This window comes from Benincasa hispida, chromosome 9 (assembly GCF_027475165.1).
Source record: "Benincasa hispida cultivar pf3 chromosome 9, pf3_genome.v1.1, whole genome shotgun sequence".
Lineage (NCBI taxonomy): Eukaryota > Viridiplantae > Streptophyta > Magnoliopsida > Cucurbitales > Cucurbitaceae > Benincasa > Benincasa hispida.
The window spans coordinates 98,781,346-98,797,566 of NC_143486.1; the positions used below are offsets into that span (position 1 = coordinate 98,781,346).

The 16,221-nt window shown below is 41.1% G+C and overlaps 1 protein-coding gene across 1 annotated transcript in view; it reads left to right on the forward strand.

Annotated features, from left to right (window-relative positions):
• Positions 1-16,221, forward strand: part of LOC120085323 (vacuolar protein sorting-associated protein 53 A) — a 48,722-nt gene that overhangs the window by 19,801 nt on the left and 12,700 nt on the right. The window contains exon 7 of the mRNA XM_090317837.1: positions 15,349-15,490. Coding sequence (XP_090173963.1) covers positions 15,349-15,490 — 142 coding nt within the window. The remainder of the gene's footprint in view (positions 1-15,348; positions 15,491-16,221) is intronic.

The following is a 16,221-nucleotide window of genomic DNA, read 5'->3' on the forward strand; positions in this document are numbered from 1 at the left end:
ATCATCACATTTACAAAAAATCAATGTATCATCGGTAAATTGGAGAAGTAAAATATGGATTTTATCATTTCCCACAAGGAATCCTTCAAATTTTCCTTTTTCATGGAGTCTAACAATAAGAGTGTTCAACACTTCACTAACGAGCAGAAAAAGGAACGGAGATAAGGGATCCCCTTGTCAGATTCCCCTAGTGGCTTGAATTCTACCTCTTGGCCTCCCATTTATAAAGATTGAGAATTTTGGATTATTAACACAACCCATTATCCATGAAATCCATAGTGGATCAAAGCCTTTTCCATTTAGTACTTTCTCAAGGAAGGCCCATTCCACCCGACCAAAAGCCTCATCCAAGTCTAATTTCAGAATCCACCCCTTCTTTTTTTTGGATTGATAGTCCTCCATTGCTTCATTTGCTATTAGAACCAGGTCCAAAATTTGCCTCCCCACAATAAACACACTTTATGTGGGAGCTATAATATTTTTTTTGAAAAGGAAACAATTCATTGTATTAATAAATAGAGAGGAGTGAAAGCTCTAAGTACAAGAGAGTTATATAAAGAGCAAAACGAGAATACAAGTGCTTGTAAAAGGATCAGGAGATGCACCCAGACGTCTCAACTAGGTTGACACTCTCTTGCACCCTCATCATCTCCAATTCTAACCCATAGCTGGGAGATAAGATAACAAGATTACAAAAAGAGGACAAAGCCTAAAGAAACAACAAAAATGAAAAACTAAGGATAAAGCCAAAACAGTGGCCTGAAAATAATGGAAATATATAAAAAGTTCAATAAGTGTTGCTAAAGTCTGGAAATCTGGAAATGTTTAGTGCTGTCCGATAGGAGGGGTTGAGATAAAGGCCTCCCAATTGAGGTTGAAATCTGAAAGGTTGTAGGCACGGAAAGGATCAGAAAGGAGGCACCAGGAGGAGGCTTGACGACGGATGGCTTCAAGGCGGTCTTGGCATTTAGTGGCTTTGTTATGGAAAATTCTTTGATTTCTTTCAAACCAAAGGTCTGTCAATAAGGCTTTTACAGCATTACACCATATCAAACGGATGGATTTGTGGGAGATGGGGCCGACAAGGAGCTGAAACACGTTACTTTTGAAATCATTGCACAAGGTCCATGAAAGATTGAAAAAACACAGCAGCTTATTCCAACACCAATTTGAGTAAGGACATGCAAAGAAAAGGTGAAGGGAGTCCTCACTATGATGTAGGCAGAGTGGGCAAACTGGGGGGAAAGGGAGGATGCTGGTTGCTTTCTCTGAAGGACTTTAGCTACATTCAGCTGATCGAAAAGCATAATCCAAATAAGGATGTTGACTCTTCTTGGACTTTTTGATTTCCAAATAGCCGAGAAGATAGGCTTTTCCAAGGGGGAGAATGGTGTTAGGTGGCTTTTGAGGGATTTAACGGTGTATTGGCTATTGGTTGAGATGGACCACACTCTTTTATCAAAAGAGAGAGAAGGGCTTCTACTTACAATTTTTCTCAACAAGTCTTGGAAGGCCAACATTTCTTCATCTTTAAGCGATCTTCGGAAAGTAATGGACCACGAAGCTATGTTATTGTCCCAATGATCGGCAACTGAGCCATTGGGGAGCATGGCAATTCTGAATAAGCTAGGAAAAAGGATGCTGAAGGGGGAATGTCCTTCCCAAGTGTCTAACTAGAAACCAATTTGACTGCCATTACCAAGTTTGAAAGTGGCCAAGGATTCTACCTTAAGCCATGTCTTTGAGATGCTAATCCATGAACTTTTCAGACTTCTACCTCCTTTCCTTGTCGTATGCCAATCAAAAGCATCCTTACCATGAATACTTCTAACAACTTTGCCCCAAAGAGAGTTTTCCTCATTGAAGAGTCTCCACCCCCATTTAGCAAGGAGTGCAATGTTCATAGCTTTGAGCCCCCCAAGACCTAGACCACCATCGGCTAAAGGTTTTTGAACCAATTCCCATTTAACTAAGTGATTTTGCTTGCTGCCCTTATTGCCTTCCTAAAAGAAACTTCGTATTAACCTTTCCATTTTAGTTGCTACCCCTTTGGGCATAAGGAAGATGGCCAAGTAATGGGTTGGAAGGTTTGAAAGGACTGAGGTGCAAAGAGTGGCTCTTCCACCCTTAGATAGATTGAATCTTCTCCATTTGTTGAGTTTACCTTGTACTTTATCTAGGACCGGCTGCCAAAAGGAGGCTTTTTTTGGGTAGTCCTCTAGAGGCAACCCTAGATAATGGAAAGGGAGATGGTCAGCCAAAACATTTAATGAAGCTGCTGTAGTATAGAGCTCACTATCATCCACATTAATGCTATAGAGTGCTGATTTATCCCAATTTACCTTCTGCCCTGAATACCATTCAAAGAGCTCCACTGTATGCTTAAGTTTTGACAGCATAGTGCTGTCATATTTGCAAAACAATAAGGTATCATCCGCAAATTAGAGTATGGAGACTTGGACTTGCTCTTTGCCTACTAAAAACCCTTCAATGATGCCGAATTGGTTGAGTTTGGAAATTAATGCACTCAAAACTTCGCTGACTAGAAGATAAAGAAAAGGGGAGAGAGGATCACCTTGTCTAAGCCCTCTTGAAGCGACCACTCTTCCCCTTGGTCTCCCGTTAATGAAGACCGAGTAAAGTGGGTTTTTGACACATCCAAAGATCCATTCTATCCATTTCTGATTGAAGTTCTTGGCCCAAAGCACTTTTTCTAGAAAATCCCAATCAACTCGGTCAAAAGCTTTCTCCATATCAAGTTTAAGGATCCAACCCTTCTTCTTTTTTGCTCTATACTCTTCCACCACTTCATTGGCTATAAGTATGAGATCCAAAATTTGCCTTCCTTCTATGAAAGCACATTGGGATGGAGCAATGATGTCGGACATTACCCCTTTCAATCTCTCGGCTAACACCTTAGCAATGACTTTGTAGATTAATAAGGTTAAGCTAATGGGTCTGTAATCACTTACCTTGATTGCTACTTTCTTCTTTTGAATTAAGCAAATGAAATTCTCTCTTATACACGCATTGATCTTGCCATTCTTGTAGAAGTCATTAAAGGTATCTTGGAAGCTTGTCTTGAGAATAGACCAAAATTTCAGCAAAAATTCAGTGGTGAAGCCAACAGGGCCTGGGGCTTTACTTTTGCCAAGGGTTTTTATGGCTGAGAGGATTTCTGTGGCTGAAAAATTATTTTGCGAGAGAAGATTTTGATTCGAGTTCACACAAGACCAATCTAGATTTAAAAGGAGATGCCTCTGCCCTGGAGATTTTAGATAAAGGCTGCTGTAAAAGTTGAGTATTAGGCTTTCAATTTCTGCACTCGACTTTGTTGGGACCCCTTGTTCATCAACTAACTCGTTTATAAAAGTTCTCTTTTTTGCTGCTAAGAATCTGTGAAAAAAGCTTGTATTCTCATCTCCCTGCTTAAACCAGTTTATTTTACTCTTCTGCAATAGGTTAATTTCTTCCAACCTATATAAGGCCATTAGTTCTGATTTTGAAGAAGACCAAGCTGCATAATCAGTGCTGGACAGTGGAGAATTCTCAGCAAGTGTACCCCAATTTTCAATTTCTGCTAGCAACCTCTCCTCTTTCTGTTTTAATTCTTCCTTATTGCTGTGATGCCATTGTTTTACTGCTGTTTTCACATCTTTCAGTTTCTGATTTAATTCAAAACTAGCCCAACCGTGTACTTTGCTGTCAAACCATGCTTTCTCTATAATTTGGATGCAATCTTTGTTGAGTAGCCAACTATTGCAAAACCTGAACGGCGAAGGACCCCAACTAAATGATCCGGCTTCTAATAAAATTGGGTAGTGGTCTGAAAAAATCCGGGCTTGTCTATTGGTTCTAGAGTTTTCAAATAACTCATCCCAACCTTTTGATATGAAGAAGTGGTCTAGTAAGGATCTTGAAACAGTGATGCCTTCCCTTGACCATGTAAATTTCCCATTACTCAACCGGATTTCTATGAGTTTTGCTTGCTCAATGAACTTATTAAACTTTCTCATGCCTCTAGTGCTTCTACCCAAGGGAAATCTTTCATGTGCTCATCTTGTGATATTAAAATCGCCACCCATACACCACGCGTCTTCACAATAAGCTACCAAGGACAGAAGTTCTTCCCACGCAAATTTTCTTTCTTTGTAATCGGTTGGCCCATATACGTTAGTGACCCAACAAGTCTTTTTACAATTAGTGTTGCATTTAATTGAGAGAGAGTAACCGCCTTTGAGGGTTTCTATTACTGAAATTAAGCTTGTGTCCCACATTGTTAACAACCCACCAGAAGCACCAAAAGATTCAACGAATTCCCAATCAACATCTTTAGAACTCCATAAAGATTTAATGAAACTTGCACCAAAATTTTCCTTCTTGGATTCTTGAATTAACACAATTTAAGGGTTAATTTTCTTTAAGAATCGTTTAAGGGCCAATCTTTTATTAATGTCTTTGAGACCTCTGGTGTTCCAGGATACTATCTTCATTTTTTCGAGAACAGTTATCAATGCCAACCAATGGTTAGTCCAATAATAGGCTGCATTCAATGACTAAGCTCAAAAGGTGTGCTGGGAGGTCAGAAGGGGTTGAAGGAAGGGCTGGAAGGGCAGGGTTGGGGATTTCAGTCTCGGCTGTAAGGTCCTCCCCTGTTTGAAACAGGGTATTTAGGTCAGCAAGCAGGGTTTCTTTCGGATTTAGCTCATCTTGATCTTCTGAATTGATAAACCAATCGTTTTCCTCTGTACTGATACTAAAGGGGGAATCAGGAGGACAATCTCTCTCAATGATTGATTGATGTTTAGGGGTGAAAATAGGGGTTTCTTTTGGTGGTGGTCCAGCCGGGTTGTAAAGGGGAAGAGAAGATGGATAATCTGACCTGGAATTAAAAGGCTGCTTTGGAAAAGAAGGAATTCTGGCTTCTTGGGGCTGGGAGGAGACTGAGCTGAGGGTGAGTCCGAGGCTTTTGGGGTGTTCCCTCATGTGCTTTCTTCTGATAAAGTGTTTGGGAAAGGTTTTGAAGAGGCAAGAGGGGTGGCGGGCTCTGTTTAGCTGTTTCTGGTTTGTTTTGCCAAATTTAAGGGCTGGTTTAATGTTCAGGGGAGGAAGAGGAGGCTTGGGGGAAGCAGAGACAGAGCAAAAGATTACTCTGTTAGGACAGGGGAGAGCAGGGTAAGGAGGGGACCGACTGTTTGAGGGTAGAGAAGGCAGGGAGGTCGAGTGATCTGGAAAAACAGGGGAGAGCAGGGGAGAGGAATTGAGATAGAGAGCAGGGGAAGAGGAAAGCTGATGAGGGGCTTGGGTTTCGGGCTTGGCTAAGACATGCTCAAACGAGGAAGAGATTGAGGAAAGCACCACATTGCAGGGGACACAAAATCTTGCTTTCTTTTTTCTTTTTGGCATTGGTGGTTTTTCAACTTCTTTCTCTTTCATCTTAATGGCAGCAGATGAATTAATATCTATCCATGGAACACGAGGAGCCTTATCTGAAACAACAATTAAAACAGGGGACTTTTCGGTTTCCTTTAATATGCCAAATGATCTTTCGAATGACTGCGGCTGCAAGGGGGGCTTCTCGGCTTCCTTTGAATTAAAAAAAGCCTTTTCAGAAGGTTGCGGCTGTGAGTAAGACAACTTCCGTATTTAAATGATTTCCTTCGTCAGCCTCATTAAAAAAGCAAGATGGCTTTTCGACTTCCCTTATTTCTCCCAGATTGATGAAGAAGAGGTGGAGTAGGGCTGGTACGACCGGCTGGACTAAGCTTAGTAGAGGGAGGAGATGAAGAAGAACTAACCTGGAGAACAGGGGATTTTCTGAAGTATTGGATGCAGCTATCGATCATCTCCTTGAAGTCTTGCCAGCCTACTTTTTCGTTGCCGAACGGGATGTGGATGTTCCTTCTTCCTCCTGTGATTGGCCATCCAGCATATTCAACAAACCAACTCTCCTTTGCACGAAATTTGGCAAGCCTCATGAAGCTTTGATAAACTCTTTCCTTTAGAAGGAAAAACTCAAAGGTGGAACCATACAGTAGTCTGCGAAAGCTCTCAAGAAACCAATTAGCTGAGGTTAAGGAGAGAAGAGTGGACTGTCCCTTTTTTATGTCTTTTAAAAGGAAGTTCGATCCTTCTTGCTCCATATGGAAAGCGTGGTCAAGGATACGGCAAGAGAACGAAGTCATGGCTGGAAACAAGGTAGAAACAGAGTGAGGGAGGAATGATAGAAGCCGGAAGAAGGTTGGAGGGAGAGGGGTGAGGGAGGCGGTCAGAAGGAGGGAAGTTTAGGGAGAGCATGGCGAGCTCCGGTGGGGTGGTCGGAAGGGGGGGCGTGGGGAAAGGGAGAAAAGGAGGAGAGAGGGGAGAGCATTTTTTTTCTTATAGGAGCTATAATATTAGGCATTACTATTTTTAAGTTTTCTGCAAGCACTTCTACTATAAATTTATAAGATAGGGTGGTTAGGCTAATGGGTCTAAAATCTTTGACCATTACCATATCTATCTTTTTTCTGAACCAAGCAAATGAAGTTTTCTTTTACGCAAGAATTCAGCTTGCCGTTTCCATAAAAATTTTCAAATAAACTCAAAAAATTATCTTTGAATTTCTCCCAAAACTTAATGAAGAACTCCACCATGAAGCCATCTGATCCAGGGGCTTTGTTTCTACCCAAAGATTTCAACGGCCTTCTTATTTCTTCATGTGTAAAGCAAGATACTAAATGCTTATTTTGATCCTCCGATACTACAGCCCATTCCAAATTTAGGGGGATAGACCTTGCACCCATAGGCTAGTAAGTGCCTTATAGAAGTGCAATATTATAGATTCAATTTCTCGAAAAGAAATGATTGGGATACCTTGATCATTTATCAGTTTCGCAATCAGATTCTTTCTTCTTTTTGCTGCTAAAAACCGATGGAAAAAACTAGTATTCTCATCTCCCAAATTCAACCAATTCGGCTTGCTCTTTTGCAATAAGTTCCTTTCTTCGTTACGATAGACAGCCATTAAATCAACTTTTAGAACTATCCTCATTTCATGTTCCATAAGAGGTGGAGTTATGGTTTTCTGCCTCGTTATCTCTTCTATTGATCTCTTCTAGGAGTCTTTCTTCCTATTTTTTTTTATTGCTTTCAAAATCTGAATGTCATTTCTTTAGGACAGATTTTATACTTCTCAATTTTGAGGATATGATAAAACCAGCCCAACCTTGGTGAGTATTACAGCTCAGATACCTTTCTATTACCCGACAACAATAATTTAGCAGCCAACTTTTTTATTTTCCTTAATTGGCGTTTAAGCGCTAATTGTTTAGATGAGTCATTGAGGCCTCTTGTATTCCACGTGAACATATTCATAGGGCAATGTAAAAAACTGCTCTTTCTGCTCTTCTGAGTGTTTTCTCTCTTTTTCACCCAAGAATTATGTCACAAGCTTCAACTATGGGCAACATATTTTGAGGGATTTCTTCCTTACCAAGGGGGACAGAATTTGAATCACCAATTTGTCCAAAAACCTGCTGCTCTTCTGTCTGAAATAGAGGATGAATATCCTCCCCGACCTCAGCTTCAGAGTCAGCAACTTGAAATTCCTGTGTCAAATCGATCAATTTCCTCACTGCTTGTACTTACAATTGAATCAACATCAGAGTCAATTGACTTGGGACAATTGCCACTTGGTATATCAATTGGAGTACCTCGCATAAAAGGTGCATTGGAGCCTGAGATTTTAAACTCTGAAAGAATAAAATTATTAGGCGAAAAATGAGACTATACTGACCTTTTGACTGAGAGATAAGGAGCTTGAACTCGAACGCAGCACTCTAACAAGTCTGAGTTAACTATTGTAGACCATGAATTCACTAAAGAGGTCCTTTTTCGTATAAAATGCTTGGGATTCATGGTGTTCTGATATTCCTTTCAAGGTTTGCTTTCTTAAGCTTTTTCACATTACTTCTTCTCCAAAACACAGTGTCAATGATCATTGGGACTCGGTTATTGTTTCTTGGAACCTTTTATTTCGTAGGCGGCTAAAAGAAGAGGAGACTGTTGAATTTCAGTAACTGCTGTGTAAAATTGAGTGCACTAGAATTTCGTCTTTACCAGATTCGAGATTATGGTCTTTGGATGCTTCAGGAAGGTACTCGATGAAATCTTTGTCACAATATTTGATTGCTTCTACTCCTCTCGAAAAGGTGATGTACAAAGCCCTTTGGAAATAAAAAAGTCCTAAAAGAATCAATATTTTAACTTGGATTCTGCCTTATGGCTCCATTAATTGCTCTTTTACTTTCCAACATAAGATGCGGAATAATCATCTTTCACCCTCAATTTATCCACTGTGTTTAGCCAATGGAGAAGATTTGCAGTATTTGTTGTTCTTTCTCAAGAAATTGCTGGTGGAACTTATTTTCTAACTTCAGTTTGCTGTGGGTTTTTGGGAACAATGTAAAGAGGATAAAATTTCATATCTTTTGGTTGGTCCTTCTCTGTCTTCTAGAGTTCAGATTTTTTTGGCCAAATGCAGTTAAAGATTTGGTTTGAATGTAATCAGAGAATTTGCCATGATAATTACAAGGATTGGTTAGACAAATAGGGTTCAATTCGTCTTTTAGCTTCTTCTTGGACTTTGCAGTTCACGCTCTTTGAAGTTTATTCTATTCAGGATATTTGCCTCAATTAGAATGCTTTTGTTTTTTTCTATATAATAAAGTATTTTAGATCTATTGTAATCTCTAAAATCTCGTTTTGTATTGGATATGATGAGGGTGCTATGTGTAACGGTCATGTTGGTTTAGGGATTATTGCCCATGGCTACATGCCCAATCCAACCCCTATTTATCATGCTTTCATGTTATGTATTTCATTAGTTAAGTTAGTTTGTTTTCCTTGTACTTTTGTTATAAGTGACCGCTCGCCCTTTTGCATATGCAAGGGTGCCAGTTGGCTTTTTGTTCAGAATGCACAATATGGGGATAAGACTAATCGTCATATCCTCATACTCAGAGTGTTATGCTATAAAGCCGTTGTTGCTTATTGCTTTCTCCTACTACAATCTTTCTTTACTCAAATCATGTTTTCAAACGTTTGCGAAAACCTTTTCCTCTAAACCAGTTTTCTAAAACCGTTTTCTCCGAAACAGGGGTGGAGGTTGTGAGAGACACTCGTTGTGCCATCAGCGATCCGTATTTGAATAGGCTGACTTGTTCTTGAACGAGAACAAGTGTCGCACAATTGCTAAGTGAAGTTTTTGAAAGGACGATTGTGACAGTTGGTATCAGAGCCACATTGGCTCTAGAAGTTGAGAAGCTACCATCATGTCTGCTACAAAACAGTTGGGCAAGCCCCACATTGACCTGTTGGTTGAGATAGAAGAGCAACTGCTCTATCTAAGAGAAGTCCCTGATCATGTTAGGTTCCTAGAAAGTTTATTAGAAGAAATCTCTATGAAGGCCGACGGAATCGATGCGGTAGCTAGCTGTTTAGATGGAGTGCTCGTCGAGGAGTTGATGACGAGGGTTGGAACCCTAGAAGCAAAGGCTACAAGATCTGGTAGCTTCAGGCGTGGGGACAGCTCGACGAGCTCTGTTGCTCATATGGAAGAGTGTGTCGAAGAACTAGACAACTCACGAAAAGCGATAATTCAGATCGTGAATAGTTTGTCGAAAGACTTTAAAGCCACCCTCAATGTTGTCAGGACAGAGATCGCAGATGTTAGTGCAAGACTAAACCTCACCACGAGAGCGGTGGGAAACCAAGCCCCAGTTGGGGGTGCGGTCCAATTTAACTGGGTGAAAGTACTCGAACCTAAGCCCTTCTATGGGGCTAAAGCCCTAGAGAATTTCATCTTTGATATGGAGCAATATTTCATGGCTACGAATACAGTGACTGAAGAATCTAAGATCACCTTGGCGACGATGCACCTGGCAGACAATGCCAAGTTATGGTGGAGGTCCCGTTTCATGGACATCCAAGAGGGTCGATGTACCATTGACATGTGGGATAGGCCGAAACGGGAATTGCATTCTCAGTTCTTCCCTGAGAACGTCGAAATTTTGGCAAGACGCAAACTACGGGAACTGGAACATACTGGTAGTATTAGGGAATACGTAAAGCAATTCGCGGGACTGATGTTGGACATCCGAGATATGTCATAGAAAGACAGAGTTTTCTGTTTTGTCAAAGGCCTTAAGACATGGGTGAAAACCAAATTGTATGAACAGAGAGTCCAGAGTCTCTCTGAAGCCTAAACTATCGTAGAACGACTGTTTGATCTCAACAATGACATGCCTCAGGAATTGAGGCGGAATCCAACCTCTTCTAGTGGGAGTAACAAACCGAACATATCTAGCTCTCCCAATAGTGGGGGAGGAGACAAAGCAGGAGGAATGGATCGTAAACCCTTCCAACCAAACGGGGGATATATGGGGTATGCGCCTAATCAACAACAGAGCAATTATAAAGGGGAACCCCTCTCGTGCTTCCTATGTAAGGGGCTCCATCGAGTGTATGAATGTCGAAATCGAGCGACCCTCAAAGCTTTCTAGGCTTCGTTGGCAACAAACTCTGAAACTGAGGGAGAAATAGCTGAGTCAAACACGCCAACAGAAGAAGGTAACGAAAACCAACGCATGGGGGCCCTAAAGCTTTTATTTGCCCTCCAAAAGAAGACAAAAGGAAACAAGGAACCAGTGGAACGTGGGCTCATGTATGTTGAGGCATGGGTGAACCATAATTGGCCAAGAGCACGATGATCGACTTCGGCGCCACCCATAACTTTATGATTGAGACAGAAGCCTGTCGCCTCAACCTGCAGTGGGACAAAGGCCCAGGCAAAATGAAAGCGGTCAACTTAGTCGCCCTACCCATTGTGGGAATTGCCCGAAGGGCAACGACAAAACTAGGTTCGTGGGTTGGACAAACCGGTTTTATGATCGTAAAAATGGATGACTTAGAGGATTGTGTTAGGGATGGAATTTCTCCTTGAACACAAGGTCATCCTTATGCCTCTGGCAAATGTTTGGTAATAACAGGGTTGAGTGCCACTATTGTCCAAACAATCATCAAGCAACCAGACGGAGTGAAAATGATATCGGCCCTCCAACTGAAGAGAGGGCTAGCCTGTGTGAACCTACCTTCATGGCCATCCCCATGATCGGGGAAGAAGATCTGAAATAATCTATTCCCGAGGAGATCCAGTATGTGTTAGACAAATACATCGACGTCATGCTAGAAAGTTTGTTGAAAACCCTGCCTCCACAGAGGGGGATAGATCATGAGATTGAGTTGCTACTCGGGGCCAGACCCCCCCTGCTAAAAATGCATATCGCATGGTGCCGCCAAAGTTGGCAGAACTTAGAAAGCAGTTAGACGAATTGTTGAATGCGGGATTCATTAGACCCACTAAAGCGCTCTACGGGGACCATGTGTTGTTTCAGAAAAAGGATAGAAGCCTCCAATTGTGCTTTGACTACAGAGCATTGAACAAGCTCACGGTCCGGAACAAGTACTCTCTACCCATCATCACTGACCTGTTCGATTGTCTTCATGGGGCCAAGTACTTTACAAAGCTTGATCTAAGATCAGGGTACTACCAGGTTCACATTGCAGAGAGTGATGAGCCAAAGACCACCCGTGTTACGTGATACGGGGCATTTGAGTTCCTAGTCATGCCCTTCGGCCTCACCAACACCCCTGTTACATTCTGTACATTAATGAACCAAGTGTTTCACAAATATCTAGACAAGTTTGTGGTAGTCTACCTTGATGATATAGTTGTGTACAGCCCGTCCATGGAGGAACATAAAGTCCACCCATAGTTAGTTCTCGAAAAGTTGAGGAAGAATCAGTTATATGTAAAAAGAGAAAAGTGCTCATTTGCATAGCAGCGTATCAACTTCCTTGGCCATATGATCGAATGCGGGCGAATAGGGATGGAAGAGCAGAAACTTGCGGCCATCCGAGATCGGAAAGTGCTGACCTCCGTCATTGATCTGCGATCTTTCCTCGGATTAGTCAATTACTATTGACGGTTCGTGGAAGGATTCTCTATAAAGGTAGGACCCTTGATGGAGTTATTGAAAGATACAAGTTGGAGGTGGACTCCAGAGTGTCAAGCTGCTTTTGAAGGCTTGAAGAAGGCCATGATGGAGGGCCCTATCCTTGGGATAGCTGACATTACTAAGCCCTTCGAAGTCGAGACGGATGCATCAGACTTTGCTTTGGGGGGTGTTCTTCTCCAGGATGGACACCCCATTGTGTACAAGAGCCATAAGTTGAATGACGATGAGAAGCAGTATGCCGCTTCAGAAAAAGAAATGCTAGCAGTTGTTCATTGTCTAAGAGCCCGGAGACAATACCTCCTAGGTGCCAAGTTTGTGGTCAAGACAGACAACAATTCAATATGCCACTTTTTCAGCCAACCCAAGTTATCATCGAAACAGGCACGATGGCAAGAATGCTTAGCTGAATTTGACTTTCAATTTGAACATAGGCCGGGTAAGGCTAACCAAGTAGTTGACGCTCTCAGTCTAAAGAGCGAGCATCCGGCCTTGTGCACGTTCACCCATCTAAAAGCCAGTAGTTTGAGTGGGAGCATTTGAAAGACGATTAAGGCACATCTAACAAATGATAAAGCGGCCCAGGCAATTGTACAACTAGCGAAAGAAGGGAAAACTCGGCAGTTTTGGGTCAAAGACAACTTTCTCCTCACCAAAGGTAACCGCCTATATGTCCCTCGGTCAGGGGATTTGCGGAGATTATTGATGAAAGAATGTCATGACACATTGTGGGTCAGGCACAATGGCTGGCAAAGAACTTACGCACTATTGAAACAAGGCTACTATTGGCCGAGCCTCAAAGACGATGCCATGCAATACACCAAAGCTTGCCTTGTTTGTCAACAAGACAAAGTCGAAAGGACGAAGTTAGCGGGTTTACTAGAACCCCCGTCGGTGCCCTCAATACCATGGGAAAGTGTATCCCTTGACTTCATCACGCACCTGCCGAAAGTTGGAGAATTTGAATCCATGCTGGTCATCATTGACAGATTCTCGAAATATGCCATATTCATCCTAACGCCGAAACTGTGTTCTGCAGAAATGACAGCCCACTTATTCTTCAAGCATGTCATGAAACTGTGGGGTGTTCCCGTGAGCATCGTTAGTGACCATGACGGAAGATACACTGGGACGTTCTGGACAAAATTATTCTAAATGTTGGATTCGACTTTGAACATCTCGTCGAGCTATCATCCACAAACCGATGGGCAAACAGAACGTTTCAATAGCATGCTTGAAGAGTATCTGCGACACTTCATCGATGCAAGACAGAAGAATTGGCTTCAGATGTTGGATGTTGCCAAATTTAGCTTCAACAGCCAGAAAAGCTCGTCCATGGGAAAGACACCCTTTGAAGTTGTTTTGCGGTCGACAGCCCCTCATGCCTCACATCATAGACCACCTCTATGCAGGAAAGAGCCCTCAGGCACATAGCTTCACCAAAGAGTTGAGACAGTCTTCTGAAGTTGCTCGTGCGTGCTTAGAGAAAGCGTCAGCACATGAAGAATTGGGCTGATACGAAGCGTAGATCTCGTGAGTTCCAAATGGGCTACCACGTATTGATTAAACTATGGTCAGAACAGTTTCGGTTTGATGGCCAATGAGACCAACACCTAGTGAGGAAATATGAAGGACCAATCGAAGTGATCGAGAAAATCAGAAAAACCTTTTATCGGGTTCAGTTGCCCTCATGGATGAAGATTCACCCTGTCATCCATGTTAGCAATCTGAAACCCTACCACCCCGATCCCAATGACGAACAACACAACACAGTGACACGTCCATCGGTCACAATGAAGAACACGATTGAGAAAGAAGTTGACGAAATTCTTGCTGAACAAACACGCCACATTGGACGACCAAGACGAGATGTACATGAGTTCTTGATGAAGTGGAAAGACCTCTTAGATGAAGAGATCAGTTGGGAGCGTGCAGAAGACCTGAAGAATGTTGTTCAACAAATTACTGAGTTCGAATAGAGTCGGTTGACGGGGTCATCAACCAATTGAGTGGGGGAGAATGTAACAGTCATGCTTGTCCAGGGCATGTTGCCCATGGCCGCATGTCCAATCCAACCCTTATTTATCATACTTTCATGTTATGTATTTTATTAGTTAAGTTAGTTTGCTTTCCTTGTACTTGTGTTGTAAGTGAACACTCGTCCTTTTGCATATACAAGGTGCCAGTTGGCTTTTTGTTCAAAATGCACTATATGGGGATAAGACTAACCATCATATCCTCATACTCGGAGTGCTATGCTATAAAGCCATTGTGGTTGCTTATTGCTTTCTAACCTATTACAATCTTTCTTTACTCAAATCATGCTTTCAAACGTTTGCGAAAACCTTTTCCTCTAAACCCGTTTTCTAAAACCATTTTCTCCAAAACGGGGGTGGAGGTTGTGAGATGCACTCGTTGTGCGGAATTGGTTGACTTGTTCTTAAGCGGGAGTAAGTGTCGCACAATCTCTAAGTGAAGCCTCTGAAAGGGTGATTGTGACACTATGGATGTGTCAACCTAGTTGAGATATCCGGGTGCATCTCCTGATCATTAGTGGTTTATTTGGTTCATGCCTCTTTGTAATTTGAACTTTGCTCTTTTCATTATATTAATGAAAAGTTCTGTTTTCGTTTAAAAAAAATAAAAAAATGAAACTTTTTATTGAAGAAATGATAATGAGAGTGTGAGAAATATAAAACGATAATCAAAATTATAAACTACAAAAGCATTCCAATTCAGACATACCATTAAAAAAAGCCTTGGCAGGAGTTGATTCAAAATGTGATCGAGCCAAGAAAAGTGCTTGCCTTAAAAAATCCTTTGATTTTATTCCAACTATAATTCTGAAATTAAGGCTTTGACAGGATTGATGCATTAAAAAGTGATCTCAACAGGTCAACAAGTAAGAACACCCAAAAAATGGATGATTAAACGACAGCCCATCCACTTGGCACAGAGAACATATTTAAGACACAGAGAATGAAGAAGGAAGTTTCCTTTGGAGCAAAGCTGCTGTTTTAAGACTACTATTAAGCATAATCCAAACAAGAATGTTAATTCTTCTTGGACTTCTTGACTTTCTAAGTGCTGAAAAACTTATATTTTCTTTTGTTTATTTTTATTACAAGAAACAAACCTTTCTTCAATAGTTGAAAAGTTGTGATACTTCTTTTAGAGGAGATCTTGCCCTCTTGAACTCTTGCAACTTTCCTTTTTAGATAAATTTATGTCAAATAACTAATTGTGTATTTTTTAAAGATAGCCTGATGTTGTATGTTTGTTATATTTCTAGAATTGGCGAAGTTAGATAAAACTGAACGAAGATATGCATGGATAAAGCGTCGTATAAGAACAAATGAAGAGATATGGAAAATTTTTCCTCCTTCGTGGCATGTCCCATATCGTCTTTGTATCCAGTTCTGTAAAAAAACAAGGTATGGAACTTGTTTTTGAGTTTGAATTCTTCTCTTGTTCAAGTAATTTATCTATTATCAGACAACTGGTTTGCTTTAATCTTTGTTATATGATATATAAACAATAATCAAGCTTTGTATGTGTTGGATGGGTTAGGTTTTGGATGGATGCACGGATGTGGAAAATCCAACTTGTCTGGGGAACTATTTTTTTTTTTGGAAAAGGAAACCATACTTTTTATTAAAGCATAAAAAGAAAGTATAAGAGATGTGTACTTAAATAAGAGCGATACAAGATACGGGATCAGGAGACGCACCCGGGCATCTAAACTACGTTGACACCCCCTTAGCGTCCTCATCATGTCCGTATAACTCAAACAAAAACGGAAAATATGGAACTTACAAGAGAATTGAATACAAAGAAAAAAAACGCCATCTTTTGATGGACATAGTACAAACCAAGAGGGAAAACAAGAGAATAATGAATTAAGCCTAACTACTTAAGTCTTCACAGCTGGATAGTAGTGACCCTTCTCCTTAAAACATAATCAAACTGGGAGGATGAATGCTTGCCAATTCAAACATAAATCTTGAAGTGAGTAGGCTGCAAAGTGCTTTGAAAGAGAACGCCATTGAGAAGCATTAAGTTTAGCAGCCTCATAGGGTTTCTCTATCTTGAAAGATTCTTTGATTTCTTTCGAACAAAATTTCAACTAATATTGCTTTTACTGCATTGCACCAAATCAAATTTG